Raw genomic sequence first — 21,260 nt, 5'->3', positions numbered from 1 at the left:
AAGCAGTTCTTTGATCCACAGCAATGTTCTGTTTATCTTTAATTATAAAATGTTGTGTTTACTATTTTTAATTTGTAGCATATGCTAGCTTACAATTTAAGATGCTATTTTGATAACAAAGTTTTTTAAAAAGAATATTTCGGAAATTGTGAAACAAATTGTTTGGGCCTTTTGAGATTAAATATTCCTCTTTGAAGTGAAACTATTTTGATCTCTTCAGGATAGGCTTCTTCCTCTGTCTCTGAGATGGCTATCTGAATTCAGCCAGTTTGAGTTTGGTCTCTGGGATGTACTCAAAGTGGCTGTAAGTTGCCCATTTCCACCAGACATGGCAGTGAAACAGAAATGTGAAATGCAGGCTGGTAGCTGTAACAGCAAAAAGGGGCAGCCACGTCAGGAAGGGGGAGCAGGGCCTGTGGGGAGACCCTTGCTGGACCAAACAGGCAGGAGGAGCAGCTGGGGATGTGCTTCAACTGATGAGCACAGGATGGTATCCCAGCCTTTGTCAGACCAGTAGCATCATGCTGCCTCCTAGGAGCATCCTCCTTGGGGTGTTTTGATCCAGGTCAGGTTGTTTTCTCTTTTCCTCTGTGTTTTATTGTTATGACTCCAGCAGTGCAAGTGAAGTTACCCCAGTTTTATAGTTGAGCATTGGTAAGCAGAAGCTGGTCTTTTTGCTACCTGTGCTATAGCTGCTTAAACCATTTCAGCTGGATGTTCAGTGCAGCTGGCCTAATTCATCCAAGTTTGTCATTTAATCATAGGGAAGTAGCCAAGAGATCCAAAACAGACATCTAGAGCTGGCTTAAAAGGGAGAGCATGGGCACGAAGACTGGGATTTGCTGGCTTCAGTCAAAAGACTGAAATATAGCTGTGGAAGATGTGAACGTGCCCCTATAGAGGTGCTGTGCATTAACCAGCATGTTTGTAAATACCTTCTCAGTGCACACATTTTGCTGCTGTGCTGTGATATGTGAACACTTGGATGCCCACCCAGCCAGGGCTTTTCAACAGGGAGGGAGTCTCAGGGCAGCTGGCCCACCGCCAGCTCCCAGCAGCAGCCGTGCAGCCGTCAGTGCATTTTAAAATTAAGATAAATGCTGTTTCTGTTGTGCAAAAAATGTTTTTCTACTAAATCCCCAAGGTTTCCTGTCTAATGAAAGAAGTGTGTTGTCTTGTGATAGAAGAAAGTAAGATGTCATTTGAAGCAGCGTTAGTGGAAAATATCACTGCACAGAAACCAGTTCTGAAATAAACCATATCTGGCACTTGCAAAATGACAGCAAATAGATTTAGAAGTTTTGGGCTAAGTTATCAGATGATGTAAACTGGCACAACTCCATTGAAGTCTATGGGCAAGGTGCCAGCTTACATCAGTGGAGAAGTTGGCCCTTTAAAAAAATTAGCTACAAGCCTTATCTAAGATTTTCCATTCTTCACCTCCTGGGTGAAGGGAAAAAAAACCACCTTTTATATTTTATATTATGTTCACTGAGAAGTGCACTGGGCGTTTGCAGAGTGATCATATCTGCAGCCATAAACCAGGGCTGGTGGGGCTGGTGGCTGTGCCTGACACACAGTGTAGGTGGTCCCCACATCCCCCCCCTGGATGATGCCCAGGACCAGATTACACTGGGAATAGCAGCAATTTACAGACTGTCTCAGCCATAATTTCCTGGCTGGGTTGGCTGTGTTTTCATGCTTCTTTGTCCAGAAGCTTTGTCACTATCTGCTGCTCTCTAAGATAATAGCCAGTGTGGAAAATCCAGCCTGCTATCTCAGTGAAACAGAGAGGTGGATCATTTTCTCCATGGAGAATCTGCAGATAGGATTGCTTGAGTTCAGAAGGGATTGGCCATTTCCCTAGGGATAGGCCTGTGTCTGAAGGAAGGAACATCCCAATTTCTTCCTACCTTGAGTGCTAGGAAGGACATGCAGAAGGAATCTGCAGTGAGTGTTGTGATAGTTCTGTGTCTGCACTGCCTGCCATACATGTTTTTAACTTGAAAAAGAGCATTTTCAGAGGAAAGACTGATCTGTTCAGGAAAACTTGTTAATTCAAAGGACTTAAAAGGCTGCTTGTGGTGGAGAGGTGGCTCTGGCATATGTCCATACATGTGTACTACCAGATTGCCCACACCTTTGCACTGGTTGTGTCAGTCATAATTGCAGCACAGAGGAGCAGGCTTTGGCCAGAGTGGCTGAGAATATCTGAGTTGCTTCCCTCTGTGGTGGCCTTGACCTTTGGTTGTGGAACCCATGAATCTCTGGTGACCTCCTGGGAGCCCTGAGAGCAGCCAGTGGTGAGCAGTGGCCTGGGTGTGACCCCTGGTCCCTGTTGGGCAGGAGGTCAAGCACCAGCCTCAGGATCCTCTTTATGTGGGCCCTGGGAAGTCATCTCCTGGCTGCTCCTGAACATGTGTGGGTCTGTGGGAGGGAGGCAGCCCAGGCTGTGCACTCATTGCTGTGCTGATGACTCACATCTTCAGCTTTTCTATGCTCAGTCCAGAAAATGCCATTTTGGTGTTTCCCCAGTGCTTTGCTGAGGCAGGAATTTGGATGAGGAAGAGGTGACTCAAGCTGGAAGATTTAAAGGTGGTGCCAGATGTTTGAGAAACTTGGCCAAGAAGCACATGAGATTAACAGCTGTCCTTCTGACAATAGTTTGCTCCCTTTGGAAGAAAAATTCAGAGAATTCTGTTTTCTGCTTTGTCTCTGAATTGCAAAGTAGCATGTCATCAAAGAGTGCTCCATAGAGAATTTATTTAGGATATTTGTGACCGTTTCCATGGACTTCTGCCTTCCTAACTTTTCTTACCTCTAGCTAAGCCTGTTGTGTAACTGTTTGAAAGGAGCAGGGCTTGAACATTGCACAGAATCTTTATCTAGAGAAAACCAGAGCAGCTGACAGGCTTTTAGCTGTGCTGTTCAGAAGCATATCCACAAAATAGTCTTCCAGGAGAAAATTAAGAACTTGATTTGTAATGCTTTCAGTATGGTGTCAAGGATTCAGATCTGGTCTGAATTTGGAGGAAAAGCTCTTCCAGGAGCTGAGGAATGCCAGGATTCTGTGGGGACCAGGGAATGATTGTCAGGGCTCTGGCTCCATGGTGGAGATGACAGGAAAAGATGGCTGGTCAGTGGACTGATCAAGGGGGGGGAAAAGAGATGATCAAGGAAAAAGCATTAATAATAAATAAATAAATAAATAAATAAATAAATCCCTGGATGTGTTTGGCAGCAGGAGACTGCCTTGTGCTCGTTTGTATGCTGTCCTCATGGCCGAGCAGTGAGGAGGGGAGGTGTTACAATTCCCTTGGGCAGATGTGGAGATGGTGCTGTGCAGATGCACAGCAGTGCCTGGGACAGAGCAGAGCAGAGTTTGTGTTCCATGATTAGCAACCCAGCCATTGCTGAGAGCCCATCAAAGGCCAAGGTTGTAGGGGAATAGGCAGGCCATCCATCTGGGCTGATTGGGGTTTGTCCCCTTCACCCTGAGATTGGTCCCAGGCTCTTGTCTATCCTTCATCTTGGGAACAAACCCTTCCAAGCAGCAATCAGTGTTTGAGTTTAAAATGCAATGGGCTGTTGCTGATTTGGAGCTGTAGTCACTCAGATGTGCAGCTGCAGGGACTGACTTTGTCATTCTTGTGCCCTCTGAGCACGAGGGTTGGCTGCTGGCCTTGGCAGCCACAGCGGAGTGGCGTGTGGTGAGTCTCTGCTGCAGGGGCTGCTGTGAGTGCCATGGTGCTGGCATCCTCCTTGCCATGTTCTGTGGTGATCTCACCCTGGCCCCAGGGACCCTGCCAGCAGCACTGCTGGCTGCCTCCTGGCCCACGTGTCCTTATGGAGACATTGGTCTGACACCCCGGGGGGACAGTGATGGGCACAAGTTAGCGCCCTAAAGTCCTTGGTCCTGCCTTCAGATTGTCCAAATTCTCATCAGGATTCTAAATCAAAGATATTTATTTATATATTTTTATTTACAGCACATCGCTGAAGTCTTCTAAGAAAACTTCTGGCATAATGTAACAAGGGAATATCTGTTTTCTTGTCAAGTCTGGTATGACTTCTCCTTCACCTATGGGCAAAGCCCCTTAACCAATCTGTACCTTGGCTTTCTAGTCTTAATGTAGAGACTCCAATCCTCTGATTCATCCTATTTCCCTCTCCTGCTCTTTAGATGGTAATTTTTTAGGCTAAGGACTGTCCCTGCTTGTATAATACCCTGTACTCTGGCCTAAAATAACAGTTCAGTATTTTATTCTTAGTCCTAGCATGTGTTTTCTACGTGACACTGGGACAATCACTCGCCCTCTCAGTGTTTCTGTTTTCCTATCTGCAAGGCAGAGATAATGCCTCCTTCCAAAGCAGATCCCTTGGCTGGAAGGTGCCACCTACGTGCCGGGAGCCCTGTCATTCCCCCTGCTAATGTGATCATCCTTTAATGTGGACAGCACATTCTGTTTTGCAGCAGTGGCTGTCCCCTGTGAATGCAGGGACCTGTAATGGATCTGGGCTGGGCTTGTACCACTGCTGCCCTGATGAACAGTGGCATTTCTCTTCTCAACAGCTGGGCAGCATTGTCTCCTGTTGGGTTTGTATGAAGATAAGATGGGTTTTGTTCACATACTGCTTCCCCCTCAGCATTGTTCAAACCAGACAGAGGCTTCATTGACATGTTAGTGGTGACTTGCTTCTGTTAAAGATGTGAACATTTTTTTACCAAGCAATTGATAGGAGCCAATATTTGTCTGTGTGGCAGTGCAATTAAGTGATGTAGTTACTGTTGTGAAACAAGCAATGAACTGATTGATTAAATTATATTACATATTGCAATGTGTATTATATGTACTATAACTTGGATTGACTCTAAATTGCACTTGTGTCTGCAAAATGCAGGTGTGATGGCCGGGTTCAATATGAGTGGAGATCTCCAGAAGCCTTCTTCCAACATCCCTCTGGGGTCTCTGGCTGCTATTGGCACCTCGTAAGTCATTGATTGGGGAACATTTGCTCTGGAGACTGCCCTGAGTGTGACCAATCCATTTCATATTCCCATCAGCCTTTTATTACTCAGCCACCTGGAAAATTAAAGTGTGGCTCTCATTCAAATTGTCACCCATTACCACCACACACTCTGGGTGGGCTGGAGATGTTTGTTAGTGAGAATGTACTCGGTGCTTCCCCTGCTGGGTGGGATCTGTGCTGGTGCTGGGTGCTTGTGCTGCTGCAGCCCCAGAGGGAATGCAGAGTTCTCCAAGGCTTGGGAGGGGGAACATTTTGTCATTCACATCTGTTGATTTCAGTGGGGGGTTTATTGCTTTTTTTTCCCCTCCTTGTGCTCTTTTTCTATATAAATAGAAAAGAAGTATCTAAATTTTGTATTTTTATTACTGGGCAAATGAGGCCAAGAGATGTGAGACCTACCCACCTGCAAGACAGGGGTAACAGGCCCTGCCTCACCAAGTCATGCTCTTGCCAAGGAAATGCTGCTTTCCAGGAGAACTTTACACTGCTGCTTATTAAAAAAAAAAAAAAAAAAAAAAGCCCTCAGTAGGTTTTCCTGCCTGCTTTTATCACCATTTAAATTGCCTTTGAAATTATTTCTTTTAATTGTGCACCAATGTTGAGGCAGGAAGGAAGATTCTTCGCACTTTGGAGGCGTTCCTGCTGGAATTGGTGCTTGTTTTAAGAGGGGGGATTCCACAGGACACAGTAGCATCACATGAGTCCATCTATCCAAGGCTGTGGTCATTCCCTTTCTGCTCTCTGGGCTTTACAGACAAAATTATCCCCCAGCCTGAGTATGGAGAGGCCAGAACTCCAGAAGAGGGTCCTGGCAGAGGCTGCAGAGCAGGCTGGCTGTGCTGTTAATGTTGCTGCCACATGGAGGGACCTGTTTTACCTGCAGAGCCACAGAACCACAGAACAGTTTGGGTTGGAAGGGACCTTTAAAGGCCATCCAGACCCAACCCTGCAATGAGCAGGCACTTCTTCACCCAGATCAGATTGCTCCATCAAGGCCCATCCTGACCTTGAATGTTTCCAAAGATGGGGCATCCACCATCTCTTGGCGCAGCCTATTCCCATGTTTTACCACCCTTACTGTAGAAAATTTGTTTTTTACAGCTAGTCTGAACTGACCCTCTTTTAGTTCATGCCAGTACCCCTGGCATTTTGCTGCAGGCCCTATGAAAATGTTTGTCCCTAGGACTGGGATATTTCCCCCTGGACACCTAAGGAGTGGGGTAGCTTCCCTCCATGGGTTAGTGTCAAATTTATCCCTGAAGCTAAATCATTCAGGAACCATGCAGAATGACTAAGACCCAACTTGTGGGCATTTGCCTGTCTCCTGGCTCTCCTAGTGCCAGAATTCTCTATGTTCTTGTCTTGCTGAGAAGAAATTGGTTTATTTTTGTTGTTTGCAGGTGGTTCCTGTACATGGTCTTCGTTTTCTTGCTGGGAGCCATTTGTACCCGGCAGTCGCTCCGCTATGACTTCATGATAGCAGAGAAGGTAACTTGTGGGTTTTGTAATGGTGCTTTCAGGTTGCCATCTGCCTTACTGAATGCCTGAGCTTTTCAGCAGCCTAAGGAATGTGGGTACACATCCCTCATTAAAATTTCCCTGTTGCAAATCCCAGTGTACAATTGGTTTGACTAGCCTTGCATTCACCAGCATATCCCGTAATGCCAAACCTTGGCATTGTCACCCAGCAATAGCTTTAAGAGCTAAAGCATGGTAATGTGGTCTAATGATAAATGCTGTATTTTATTCCATGTATCCTTTCTTGTTGGTGAAAACTTAGACCAAACTGAAATCTCTGAAGAACCCCCCTGCTTATCTTGACTAAGCCAAGCAAAGCTCACATTTCCATATCTAGCAGGCTGTAATTGCAGGGTGAGCAATGGGATTATTAAACTCAAAATATTCCATACAGAGTATTTACATGAGGGGGGGTTGGAGTGTAACACACAATGAGCCTTACCACTGCAGGCCTTTAAGAAGAGAGCAAGAGATTTTGGTGTGTGCCATTGTCTTTCTTTGGATGGGATGTGGAAAGGCTAATTTCTGTTATTAGGTATTGTCCAAAATCATGGGTTCACTGTATTTGACACTATTTTTTGTGATTCATTTGAAGTTGAGAAGTTTACATAGTTTGATCTGGTTTTAGTCTAAAATATCAATTTGAAACTCTGGTTATGTTTCTTAAATCTAAACTTCTTCCACACCCCAAAATAAACTCCCAATTATTGGTAGGGCTCTGCCACTACCTGCTGAGGTAAAAAAATCCACCTGTGTTTCAGGGAAAACAAAGAATGAACCTGCCTTCTCTAAGGCAACCTCTTTATATGTCAATGACTTAATGGGCAAAAAGTGCAGTATCCAAAAGAATCAGCTTTAAATGAATCTGCTGAAGAGAAAGAGATTGTTAAAGCTGTGTTTTAACTTCAGAACCCTCAGGGGGAAAATGAAAAATCTCCTAGTAATGAATGAGAAGATATTCAATACTGTCAAATACAAAAAATAAACAAGCAAACACCCCCTTTAAAAAAGTAAATTCAATTTTCTTTCCCCTAATATGGAGCAAACAAATGGTGCAATATTCATGTTCCTTCTTTGAGTTATTACAAGATGCTTTAGATTTTAATGACTTTGGAGAGAGGAAGGGGGGAGAGATCATTACTCCTCCAAACTCTCCCTTTCTATCACAGGTGAACGAATGCTTGGCTGCTTTTCTCTGTTGCAATATTTGTTTGGCTTTTTAAACACAAAAATGAGATTCAGTAATTTCACTTCTAATGAGCTCCAACTGCCAATTCCTTGCAACGAATTCACACTCTCTGTGTTCAAAACTCTTAGCAAAACCTTTCATCAGCCTCAGTGAAAGGAACTCTTCCCTTCTAACCCTGATTTGAATGTCAAGTAGCACATTTAAATGCAAGCATTTTTGGCAGCTAAAATAATATATGATGTCTGGCACAAGTGTTTGTTTCTTCCGAGTATTTCTCGGAGCAGGGCAGGATTAGAGGAGAGGGAAGGGAGGATTCCCCACTGAGTGTCTGTCTGCTGGGCTGATGAGAGCTGCTATCTGCTCATCTTTGCCTCAGGTTCCTTCTGTCCCACAAGATACAATTCACAGGCCCAAGTGGATTTTCATGGGGAAATGTTGTGGTAGGAAGTTCGAACAGCTCTGGATCATGATGTTAATTTCACTGGCCTTCCCCAACAGCAAAATTTTTATGGCTTTTTACCCAATCTCCTTTTTGCTGCCTGCAGATTTCACAGACAAAAAACCAAAGTCGGATGTAGCTTGGATCATCTTTGGCCATGTAAATTTTTGTAATTCCTCCTGATGAAGCATGTGCCACTTGACTTCAATGGGGGCAGAAGCTGGGAGGACCTGTGTTCATTTAGACCCTCTTTTCCATGGAAGGAGGGCTGGGAGCAAATGTGGGATGCAGGGGACCTGCATTGGTGACATCCTCAGCCACAGATATTTGTCTGCACCTCCAGCACTTGCTTAGAGGAGGATGGGCATGTTGGATTTGGACCAAAATGTGAGGTTTATCTCTCTGCCTGGCCTTTGTGCTGGAGTTACCCCCATGCCATTCCCCTTGCCTGGCTGCTGGCTGTCAGACCTCTGCGGTCTCACAGGACTTGGGGGTGTCTCAGGTGACCCTAGACTTTGTTTTCCTTATTTTTTCTGTCCAGGTCCTGCAGTGCCAGGAACACTCCCATTTCAAAGCTTTCTTGCACTATGTTTATATTGTGGGGGTTTGTGTATTTGGGTGGGGTTTTTCAGATACACTCTCTGTGCTTGCAGCTCTCAACAGTGGGGAGCTGCTTAGGGGGACCCCCGTCCTCACTTCTGTGTGACAGACCAGGAGCTGTCCTTCCTTTCCCTCCACACCTGCAGGAGATGCTCCCAGCTTGAAAGGGTGCTTCAAAAAACAGTTCTAAACCCAGTCTTGTTAGCACTATGACTTTAAATTTTTTCTTTTTAATGTTTCATGCTGGCCAAAGGAAATTCTTTTCTCATTGAAGACAGGAAAATAAGGTCATTGTATTACATCCTTTGGAGCGTGTTTTTTGAGACGCCATTTACTTAAGTGGCAATTTTGATTTGGTTTTACTGTGGGTTTTCCTTCAGGATTGGTTTTCCCCTCTGAGACACAGGGGTTTGTCTTCCTGTTTTGGATGGTGGGAAGCCTGGGCAGCTTTTCCTGCATGATGTGCTCTGTATATAAGTGATCTTGCCTGAAATAAACTCGCTTCCAGTTACTTAAGGGGAATCTAATAGCTGCTGCTTTGCTGCACTTGCTCCAAGTGACAAAGAATTCCTTGGATATGAGCTTGTAAAATGGTTCTGTCAGTACAGGATGTTCAGTATTAAATTACTTTTATGGGATAATTTTCCTGTATTAATTGCTTGTACTTTATACCGCAGACCAATTAAATTGCTGCTTTCCCAGGGCTTGCTCTGTTCTTTTAACAACATTAGAAAAGATATGTGATCTGTTAAAAAACACATCTTTAAGACTGCTTGGGTGTCTTTAAGGCATAACATGATGAACTTTGCATTCTCTCTGTTTCCTCCAGGTATCCTTGGTGGGGTTTTTGTTTTTGCTGGGGCTGTACATCTCCTCCCTGGCCTCCTGCATGGGAGGGCTGTACGGAGCACCCCGGATCCTGCAGTGCATTGCCCAGGAGAATGTGATCCCCGTGCTGGCCTTCCTTGGACGTGGGGTTAGTCATCCTTTCTGCAGGATCCCTGTCAAACCTTCACCTGACCTTAAGAAGCCAAGATTTCTATGTGTCTGTGGAGTGAGATGGGGGATGCATGAAATGCGAGGAGGGGAAAGCTCAGGATCTGGTATCCCATGCATAGGCAGGAAAGCCAGGAAATGGGTGGTTTTATGAAAAAAACCAAGCATCCAACTGTCTGTGGTCCTTTCCCTGCCTGTCCCTGTGTGCACTGCCTCTGCTCTGAGCCCTCCCATGGGGTTTGGCACTGTGCAGGGCTGGCACCTCGCTCACCCACCCGTGTGCCCTGCCCTGGGGCTCTGTTCCCTGCCCCTGTGCACACACAGCCCTTCCAGGCTGCCCTCAGTCCCCTCCCTCCTGACCCACTTGTTCAAGATGTGCCCAGCAGGACAGGCACTTATGTCATAACTTTGCCTGTGGGGTTTTTTTTTGCAAACACCTTCTCTGAGCTGGTGCTGATCCCAGCCATGACCGAAGGAAGCGCCTCCCTCTGCTCTGCCCTCCTGCCCAGGGCTGAAGCTTTTGTCCCAGCACTTGGTGAAATAGATGGTAACTGTCTCTTTACCTTTTATCTGTTTTCTTTCTTATTTCTCTTTCCTGCACATTTTCTTTGGTCTGTTCCTGTGCTCTGTGGTAAGCTCAGAGCTGAGTGCATGGCCAGCTGTGATGCTCTGGATTCAGTCTGTGTGCAGTGGAGAAGAGGACACTTCTCTGGAAGATAAGGTGCCTTCAGGACACTATTAAATTAAAACAAAGAATAAATTTGAAAGGTTAAGTTAGGGGTCTTCTAAGCTTTAGATATGCATTGAAACAAAGTCTTGCTTGGAATATGACAAGAAGCTTTTTCATTGCTTCATGAATAATCCTTCTGCACAACTCATTGTACTGATACTAGTCACCAAGGACTCTGTAGTCTTGAGCTATACATGATTTTCCCTTTTTCTGAAAAGGGATAAAATAATTCCATCACTTTCAATAATCTGCAGTACCTAACTGTCTGTACAGTGTGTCTGGAAAAGCCTTATCATGCTTTGCCCCTTCAGAGTGGCTTAAAAATACAGAAAAATATTTTTCAATATTGATATTTATGAATGTTTTAAAATATTCAAATATTTTATAAATAGAATAAGTTTCTCTCAATTGTTTTATTTATCTCAAAGAAGCAGTTTTCTAAACTAAAAGTTATAATAATAGCAAAAATAATAGTAATAATTGTAGGGAAATCAAGAACAGTAATGACTGCAAAAACTTGACTGACTGCAAAATTTGATAACTGCAAAAGCTCCTGAAGGCAGTTTTCAGGTGATCTCAGAATAAACTGTTCTCTACTTGGCAATCCTTGTGCAATTCTCAGTGGTTTATCAAAGTTGATTCCCTCTCTGATGGCTTTCTGTCTTTCTGAACTAAATTTTCTGCTCTGAACTCCAAGTAGAGTGCCATGATGGGAAAGGCTCAAAAAGAGGTGAGAAATCAAAGGCAGATCACTTTGCCCCCTTCCATCTCTCCACACCTTGGAAATTGTTTAGATTTGGTTTATGGAGAGTAAATACATTTAATTTTTCCTTACCAATCTGCTCCACATCAGTTCTGCTTTTTCATGGTTGAAGAAGATGGTGTGGTCACCATAACCCCAGCTGATGGGAAGGACACAAATGTTTTCTGTGGAGTTAAATCCAAGCCAGGTGCATCCTGAGATCCTCCCATCTGTTCCCCATCTCAGTACATCTTTCTGATACTGAAGATGCTTTCTGAAATCTGTGTTCCTTTGGCCCTGAGATGTATTTTTGCTCATTCTGAAAAGATGCAATGGTCCAGAACTTGTCCTTTTCTATTAATAAATAAGAGTGGAGGAAACAGAAATAGTTTCCATTTGAGCAGTATGTTTATTAGAGAAGTAAATGCAGTTAAGTGAAGACTTAAGATGCTTTGTAAGATATCTTATAAGATATTTTTAAGCAAAGTCTTTACACAGCTTGCACAGGCCTGTCAGGTGGCAAAAAGGCAAGATGGTGCCTGGTCCAAGGAAGGGTGTGTTAGACCTGGGATTGAAGCTCATGAGCCAAAGGCTCAGGTATTCCCACTCCTAATGCTCTTTGTTTTGTGCCTTTTTTCCTTCTCCTTTCCCTGCCTTCACCCAGTCCCAAAGGACAGGAGCAGGCAACGTTTCTCCTGCCCTCCTGACACATGCCTGGGGCTGCTGGGGCTGACTGGCACCTCACCTGCCCACCTCAGTGCTGCTTTCCACTGCTGCCCGGGCTCAGTGGAAGGAGGGCAGCCCCACCTGCACAGGCTCAGGGGAAGGAGGGCAGCCCCACCTGCCCAGCTCAGGGGAAGGAGGGCAGCCCCACCTGCCCGGGCTCAGTGGAAGGAGGGCAGCCCCACCTGCCCAGCTCAGGGGAAGGAGGGCAGCCCCATCTGCACAGGCTCAGGGGAAGGAGGGCAGCCCCACCTGCCCAGCTCAGGGGAAGGAGGGCAGCCCCACCTGCCCGGGCTCAGGGGAAGGAGGGCAGCCCCACCTGCCCAGCTCAGGGGAAGGAGGGCAGCCCCATCTGCACAGGCTCAGGGGAAGGAGGGCAGCCCCACCTGCCCAGCTCAGGGGAAGGAGGGCAGCCCCACCTGCCCGGGCTCAGGGGAAGGAGGGCAGCCCCACCTGCCCAGCTCAGGGGAAGGAGGGCAGCCCCACCTGCCCAGCTCAGGGGAAGGAGGGCAGCCCCACCTGCCCGGGCTCAGGGGAAGGAGGGCAGCCCCACCTGCCCAGGCTCAGCTCACCTGGGCTCAGCTTGGCTCCTGTCAGGCAGGGCCAGGAGCTGCTGATGTGCAGGTGGCCCTGCCTCATGCAGAGCTTTTCCAAGGGCAGCATCAGGGAGCCTTTTGGGTAGGCAGTGATGCAGAGTCCTGTGGAATAATTAGAGATGAACAGTTAACTCTAATTAACACGTTTTATTGCCAGACTTCCCATAAGCCCCACAAATCTCTCTGAAGGTTTATTGCTGCTTTAATGACATTGTTTTACCATGGAAATATGAGTGAGAGTGGATGAATTTACCAAAGACAAATCCTGAATAAGGCTTAGGGATGAAGTGGGAGCTCCACGGCTTTTGGCTTCCACTCTGTTCTTTAATTTATTAGGCCTGTGAGCCTCTGTTTGCACATGCATGTATTTCATGACTAGGGGGGTACTGCAGACAGCCCAGGTAACCACACACAGCAGCTGAGCAAGTGGGGAATCCTCATGGCAAGGTTCATGGTTATTAATTTAAATGTACTTTTGTTTTATTTATGAACTAGAAAGGCCCCAACAAGACTCCAGTGGCTGCGATTTGCTTAACAAGTCTCATCACCATGGCTTTTGTCTTCATTGGGCAAGTGAATGTTCTTGCTCCCATAGTCACCATCAACTTCATGCTGACATATATTGCTGTGGACTATTCCTATTTCTCAATATCCTTGAGCTACACCATTCAGCAGAAACCTGAGGAGAGCCAGATGGGAGCTGTTAGACCTGCTCACTCCTCCCAGCCTTTAATTGTCAACAAGCCCCCCAGCCGTGCAGCAGATGGGATAATTCAAAGCAGATCAAATGGCACCTTGCTAGAATTCAAAAAAGACATGGACCAGATTTTTAAACCATTTTTTAGTGAGCCAAGTACTTGCAAAAGAGAAGGAGCTGAGAATTTAACCCAAAAGGGCAAGCTAAAGAAGGCAAGGAAGCCAGCCAAGCAGACATTACAAGACAGCTTTCTCCTGGATCTCCATCAGGATGCTCCCCTGGCTCAGAACAGCTGGGATGAGACCACGGAGCCCCATGGGAGGCAGCAGGACGTGGATGACCAGGGTGCTCAGTGGGATGCAGGTCTGGGCTCATCACCCCCTGCGGATGCCCAGCACATACCCAGGAGGATGGAGCAGAGGGAAGAGCCCTGCAGTGAAGTGATGATGCTCCCTGGCCCAGGGGGAGAAGGTAAGGGCTGCAGGAGATGGACATCTCCCTGTTCAGAGGAAATTGTTCATAACCTTGCTCCTCCCAGTGCTTTCCTGAAGGCAGGCATAAAACGAGCTTTATATGGGGCTGTCATTCAGTGATTCATGGCAATAATATCATTTATTCCAGGTGAGGGTAGAGTTCATTGCAATGCATCACAGGAGAAGTTCCAATGCAATTTCCTACAGAAGATTAATCACATGAAAGCAGGCAGGACTAAATTTACTGCTGGGTTGTTTACGATATACTCATAATTCTTCACAGGCCTTCTGAATGCTGTACATTAAAAAGGGTTTAGGTGTGCCTTGGGATTTACTTCATCCTGGTGTGGGGTAGGATGGTTGGAGCCCTGTGACTCTAAAACTCAGGCTATCTTAGTGCAGTGGTCCCCACAACACAGGTGGAGTCTGCAACCCAGCATCCATAGGTAAAGATCTGAATTTGTTCTGTTGGTGATGTGGGTATTTGATACAGCACCTGTGTGTGGAGTTTGTCATTCCCAGAGCTGTAGTGTTTCATCAGTATTAGTCAGTTAAGCTTCCTAAACCCCTCTGAGGGAGGAAAGTATTATTTTTCTTATTTCACAAATTGTGAAACTGAGGCAGAGATGTGGCCTTCAAATGGACTTAGCAGCAGAGCTGGCAACTTTTTGGTTTTTTCCTTGCACTTCTTTTCAGTTTTCATTTTGGAGGTTTTCTTTTAACTTTGTCATATCCAGCAGTCAGCTAGGATTTTTGTTTTGGTTCCTGGAATTTGGTAATGTAAAGAAGAGAAAAAAACCCCCAAATTATAGCATCTTTCTAATTTTTTTCTTTTCATTTTCTTTAGAATCATCTATAAAGCAACAAAATCAAGAACTGGGAATTCAGCAAATACCAGAAACTTTCTACTCCAGATTTTTCAGTCACTGGATTTCCTTTGCTGGTGTAAGTAATCTTCTTTTATTTTGAGCAGTGTTTTTTGATAGTAGAAAACAGAAGAACATTCATTCCATACTGCAGTGTAAGTATTCCAGTACCTTAAATAATGGTACTTTTGATAGTGTAAATACTCCAGTACCTTAAATAATGGCTTTTGATTCTCGTATTCCAGGTCACCTGAACTAAATACTCACGGTACCATGCATCCAGCAGTTCAAATTCATGGAAAGCCCAATGGCATATTAAATTAAATAACAACAGGAAAAACCCCAAACAAACAAGCTTCAGCCCAGCTCAAAAGTACAAATTAAAAGTCCGGAGTCTTAGGACTTTAAAGATGCATGGATGCATGGGGAAAAAAAATCAGTGTGCCTCTTGTGTGTGCCAGTCTGCTTTTTCTTGCTGTGTAATGGACTGAGACACCATCTTCAAAGCTTTATTAATGGGCCAATTTCTGCAAGCTTGGGGTGGGGTTTCATTAGAGCTGACTTCCTGATACCAGCAGCCCAGCTATGAAATTCCATCTTTTGAGGGAGGAAAGGAGAGCATTCCTACAGCATGTTACTTTAAATAACTTTTAAATAGCTTCTGCCTCAAGTTGCTGAGAAGTTTAGGACACTTAAATTTATCTTGGGAAGATGGATTATTGGGCAGATGACAAGGAAAGGGTCAGATATGCATAATGAATGAGCCATATGGCTTTGCTGCATGGATGAGGATTTCATAGCTGTGCATAAAATGTAACAAACCCACTCAAACCACCCAACAAACCCCTTTAGTTTAATCCTCAGATGGAGTTGGACACCTGCTTTTCAAATTCACCACTGCTGCTGCCAGCAGCCAGCTCCTGGTGAGGGGTGCCACTGGGCTGCAGCCCCAGGGGTGGGCAGGGAGTGGTGGCCCCTCTTTGGGATGGCATTTCTCGGAGGTTGTGTGCTGATACCATCTCTGGGCTCATCTCTGTTGTGGTTCCCAAGTGCATGTCCTGGCAGAGCCATCAGCTCTGCCTTTGCAGGGGAATTTGCTTTTGGAGATGATGGATGTGCTCATCAGAGCAAACTTGGTTTCCTGTCAATGATCAGGCTTGGGAGGAGGTTGCAACAGAGGGGATGGGATTGATAATGCAAAATAAAATCACAAGAGCAAAAACTGGTTGTGTTACTCATCCTGACTCCTCTCCCCTCTGCCCTCTCTCTTTGAGCTTCAGTTGTGTCAGTTGGGACCATTTTAGCCCTTTCTTTGTGTGCTGCCCCTTGCTGTTCCAGATATCTCCTATGGAGATGCTACCTCTGCCCCTGTTTGTATGCAGCTTGAGCCAAACCTCCTCCAGAGCTGGTGAGCCTCTGGATGCTTCTCTTGGAGAAGCCCAGGCAGAGAGCCACACTGCCCCTGGGACTCAGGGTAGCTCACTGGAGCTAACTCCATGCTGCTGAAGGTGACATTGGTACCCTGTGCTCTCCCTCCTTTTAAGAGTGAGACCAAATGAGGCTCTCTGTAACATGGAAACCTGAGCTTTGATTGTCCACATGGTCTTACCTCCCAGACTCTGGGGTAACCCCAAACTGTGTCTTTCCAACAGGCAATTGTGTCCCTCATCATAATGTTTGTCATTCAGTGGATCTACACCCTGGTCAGCCTGGGAGCAGCAGTTATTCTGTATTTCTACATTGGCCAAGTCAGCCCAGGACTCCCTCTTGGTGAGTTTTTTCTCTGTATTATTAAACCTGCTTAAAAATTCATTAAACTTTTAATTTAACTCAATTAGGAATTGAGACTCTTGTGTTTAATATGTGGGTGACACAGTGAATGATGACAATTTGTTTCATTGCTATTTTAATACATTTTCTCTCTGAGTCTTTAATTTTCTGTTAGATTCTAACTATAACTAGCATTGGTGTGATAGTTTGAACATGGTCCTTGTTGCTTTATCATGTGGTGCTTCAAATGGCAAAAACATATACTAAGATTTGATAGGGGTGGCATTTTGTAAATGTATCCCAGCAATGAGAAAAATCTGCTGTAAATAAGTTTTATTAAACCAAATCAATCTAAACCCACCTGAGAGAAGTTTATGGAAAATGGGAATTATGATGAGTGTCTCATCAAATCTCAGCATTCATAGCTGTGGAACAAGAGAGCCTTTTTATTCCAGAGCTAAACACGTTGAATATGTTGGGAACATAATCTGGGAAAACACTTTAAGGCAGAGAGCATTAGAGAGATCTGTGCACATGATCGGCTTAAACAAGTTCAAAATTAAACAGTGAAGCACATTCAGCAAGCAGCTCATGAGAGCCACAGCTCCTTGGCAAGGCCAGTGGGGGGGTTTGCAGTGCTCTGTGTCTCTGAAGGGACATGGTGTGGGCATCCTCACCTGCCCATGAGTGTGTGTATCCATCCATCCATCCATCCATCCATCCATCCATCCATCCATCCATCCATCCATCCATCCATCCATCCATCCACAGGCAGGTATGTGAGGTGCATAGCTGAGTGCATGCCTGGATGTGCAGTTTTTGGTCCAGGATGAGAAAAATCAAGTATGAAATATGGGTTCATATGCAATTTGTGCAGAAATAGCTACCTGGGTTTATTTAGGTGAAAGATGATTAGACAGTAGGTAAGTAGGTACTAGATTTCAGAAATGCACATGATGAGAAATCAAAAACTAATCACCACCTCCCAAACATTGCTAAATTGTTCTTTTTCTACTCTTGAGTGACTTCCTTTCTATGTATCTGTAGGGGATAGTAGAAAAGAGCTGAGATTGTGGATAGTAGTTGCTAATTGGTATCTTTTGAAATATATATAACTTTTAATCAAGTTCTTTATGGCCCCCATGTATCAAACAAAACAGAAATAATGTTTTCAGGTGTTGGAGTATTTTTTGCCTTTGTGCACTCACTGTATTATATCTCTGTAATCTGCTTTTGAAATATTTATCAAAGATTACTTTAATAAGAATTTCTCTGTCAGTGTTTAGAGGGTTTTGGAAGCTGATCTGAGAAATAGCAGCACGATTAGACATTTTTTCTTGGTTTCTTTTGCACGTGCATTCTCATGCATACAATGAAACAATGCATGGCATTGAAAATGTTAGAAGTGAATGCTCAAGATTCAGCCTGATTTTCACTTGGCTGCGAGGGAATGTTATTTTGTGGTCACAAGGCTCTGATGATCTGTGAGTTTGTTCTTCAAAGGATCAAACAGCCCTTCTGTCTGGAAGGCTGGGAGACACTGGCCTGAGAGAAGCTCTGGATTAGGGGCTAGATGAAGATCTTGGGAGGAGAAATTCCCTGTGGTTGACACATCCCTTCTCTCTCTTCCTCCCCAGCAGCCTAAGCCAAATCCAGCAGGCACTCACAGGGCTTGATTCTGTCCCTCACAAAAAACTTCTCCTGCTGCTTTTGCTTCCAGCTCTGGCACTTCCCTGCCCCTGCAGGAAACTAACTCTACTGAGAAATCCAAAAAGAAAGCAGTGTTGGTGTAATAAGCTTAACCAGCTCTCTGTGGGGTCAGACAAGAGGAAATGAGTGGTGAGACCACAGTCACCCTGGCTGAGGTTGGCTGGATGGCACCTTCTGTCTCCCCATCCCTGCAGTGGGAATGGTTTTTGCAGTCCAGGGAATGAAAGGCACTGTGGTGGGTGTCTGTGCTTTGCTCAAGCTTTACTGGGGTTTAACAAGCTGTCAGGCTGGGAATGCATAACTGTTCTCCATAGGAAATTTGGGTTCATACTGGACAGCTGTTTAAAAGCCACAGCATGCAGGAAGACTGCAGGAATGTTCTCACTATCACAGAATCTTTGGGTACTGCAGGCTAATAACAAGCATGCTGGTTTGAGATTTTATGCAAAAATGCATTGGTATAATGCTATTATGAGAGAATTAGCAGCATACTGACTTCTTGTGCCTTTTCCCCATAGGAGCAGCAGCAAATTTCAGTTTCTTTGGCTGGATTAAGTCGGTTTTGATCTCTTCATGCAGGTTGGTACCAGTCACTTGGCAGTGACCAACCCACTGCTCGTTGTTCCCATGACCCACTAATGAGCACAGAGAGAGCTGGAAGAATTGACTTGCTTATTTCCTTAAGCAGTCTTTCTGCCTCTTTTTGCATACTCAGGGTTATTCTTGCTTAATTGTAAAAAGGCTGTTTGCTTCCCATTAGCCTGGCATATGGTTGGCTGTGTATGTGGGGAAGCAGGAGTTTCCTCTGCTTTGTGTGTGGGAATGTCAGCTGATAACTGTATCTTGGGGCCTGAAGCTTTATCTCACCCAAAGGTCTGTGCTCGAAATCTATGGCTCAGGTTGAACTGGGAAATCTGCAAGGAAATGAGAAATTGCAGACTCCTTCTCTTCCACCCATCATTCACTAAAAGCAAATTTCTCTGGTAGTGATGGAACAGGCACACATGGCAGCTGTGTTCAAGTTTCAGAGAGGAATCTGGGGTGGGGGAGCTGCAATAACTTTGGGGCAAATATGATAAACAGGGTCTTTGGTGAAGGAACCATTCAGTATTGAGTTTGCATGGGACTGCAGTAGCATTGTCTTGGGGTTTTGATTACCAGAAGACCTTGAGGGTTTTTTTTTTAGTTGGTTATTAACTAGTTTGGTTAAACTTATTTGATGCTATTAATTATTAATTCCATCTCATTGTGTTTCCTGTAGCAGCTTATGAGCACCTTTGCCTCTGAGCAGTGGGCTTTGAGTTTCTCAGTCTGTTGGGTTTCTTTTTTTTGGGGTGACTGAACACGGTAGTTAGGACTGTGCAACACGAGCTGCCATGCATTATGTGGGCCAATTTGCTGCCTCCTTCAAAATAAATGAAAGTCCAGGCAGTTAAACACATTGGTCTGTCTTGCCAGGTCCTGTCTCTGCCCACAGTTCCTATAACATGACCATAAGCTTTTGGTGAGCAGAGGTGGTTGGGGAGAGAAGTCAGGGGTAAGGGATCTCTCTGAGGTCCCTTGGTAGGCCTCAGACATAACAGCACTTAATTTATACCTTAATTTAAACCATTTAGCAAAATATCCATATGGAATTATGATGTCTTTGCATCTTCTCAACAGGTAGAGGGTTGAAATTTGAAGAGTGGGGGAATCAGCCCAGGCTCTGTCATCGGCATCTGGTGATGGTCCTCCAAGTATAGCAGACTTGAGAGTTCACTGCTCTGAGAGGTTCCACTCAGAGGGAGGTGCTGGTCTCAGCCCACTGTGGGCCAGGAGAGCTCAAAGGGTCTCACTCTGGACTGTTCCTTACACTGTAGCAAGAGAGTTGGCTTTGGTCATAGTAATTTTCCATCCTGGCCACAATTTTTGTCAGTAACTTTCTTTGAACGCTCTATAACAAAAAGGCTGTTCCACTTGGTTTGTTACTCATGCAAGAAAAATAAGTTTCCAAGGATATTCATTAAAAACTAGGAGCTGTCAGCATTAGTTCCCTGGAGCAGACAGTGTCTCTGATAAGTTCAGGAGGAGCTGAGCCCAGGTGCTGTTTGTCAAGGCTGAGCCTAACAAGCATTTCTGAGATCACAGTGCAGCCTGAGGGGCAGGGGTGTGGGATGCACCACCACATATGTTTTCTGCATAAGGGATTGTCCCCTATCCCCTTGCACAACATCTGCTGGACTGGTGACACGAGCCCAAGCCAAGGGTGAGGAGTTAAGACAGGAACAGGGTAAGTGGGGCCGTGTGAAATGCTGCCAGAATTACTCATGGCACAGTGAGCCAGATCCTGCTGCTTCCACCCCAGGCAGATTTGTGGCTGGTCATTTTATCTTGGTGCCTCTGTGATGACAGAACAGCATTTTCCTCACAGCTGTCCTTTGGTGCATCTCAGTTGTGCCTCCTGCCCGTTGTCAGAAATCCCTGTGGGAGTCTGGTTGAGGTGTGGGACTTCATGGAGAAGGACTGCATGGAAAGGGGAAACTATTCTTGCCTCTTGTGTGGAGAGGTGCTGTTGTCACAGGGGGATTTTATCTTTGAGTTACCAGACCAACAAAGTCCTTGGTTCTTTGGTCAGTGCAATCAATGAGCAAAGGCCATGCCGAGAAAGGCTGAGGGGAGATCTGGTGAGTGTCCAAGGCAGAAACTGATGCTGGTTTTCTCCTCTCAAAGAGTGCAATCCCTGGGTCAGCCAGCCAGCTTTGTCACCTTTTCCTAGTGCCAGGGCTCCTGCTCTTACTGGCACAAAGACACCCTGGGCTCTGCTTGGGAGTTGGGTCATTTTGAAGCCCATCTATGTTGTGCTGCAAAAAACTGCATTGAAGTAATTTAGAGGTTTTTTCTGAGCCCTGTTTTCCTGAAATCCAGTCAAGAATTGGAGAAAAATAATAAGCTCCATTCAGCTGCAAAGGAGTTGGAGGCAGCCAAGGGTTCTTGACACCTCTAAGGCTCTTAGGTGCTTGATGAGGTCTTAGTCAGTGCTATATTTGTCTTACAGTTTTGATTTAAAAATGCCAATAAGGTTTTCTTAAAATCAGCTTCTGGGATGAAGAGATTGCAGGGAAATCTCCTGTTTTATATAAAAGTTACAAAAACTATTACAATTTTTTTTATTGCTTAAGAAACCATAAAAAGGATATTTTT

The 21,260-nt window shown here is 45.1% G+C and overlaps 1 protein-coding gene across 1 annotated transcript in view; it reads left to right on the top strand.

Annotated features, from left to right (window-relative positions):
- Window positions 1-21,260, top strand: part of SLC12A8 (solute carrier family 12 member 8) — a 47,248-nt gene that overhangs the window by 24,568 nt on the left and 1,420 nt on the right. Inside the window, exons 6-12 of the mRNA XM_059475836.1 lie at window positions 4,903-4,990; window positions 6,432-6,519; window positions 9,607-9,753; window positions 13,060-13,732; window positions 14,582-14,679; window positions 16,253-16,370; window positions 18,599-18,659. Of these exons, the coding sequence (XP_059331819.1) occupies window positions 4,903-4,990; window positions 6,432-6,519; window positions 9,607-9,753; window positions 13,060-13,732; window positions 14,582-14,679; window positions 16,253-16,370; window positions 18,599-18,659 (1,273 nt within the window). The remainder of the gene's footprint in view (window positions 1-4,902; window positions 4,991-6,431; window positions 6,520-9,606; window positions 9,754-13,059; window positions 13,733-14,581; window positions 14,680-16,252; window positions 16,371-18,598; window positions 18,660-21,260) is intronic.

This window comes from Ammospiza nelsoni, chromosome 7 (assembly GCF_027579445.1).
Source record: "Ammospiza nelsoni isolate bAmmNel1 chromosome 7, bAmmNel1.pri, whole genome shotgun sequence".
In the NCBI taxonomy this organism is placed as follows: Eukaryota; Metazoa; Chordata; class Aves; order Passeriformes; family Passerellidae; genus Ammospiza; species Ammospiza nelsoni.
The sequence above is the reverse complement of the archived record's forward strand: the minus strand, read 5'-3'. Positions and strand labels throughout refer to the sequence as shown.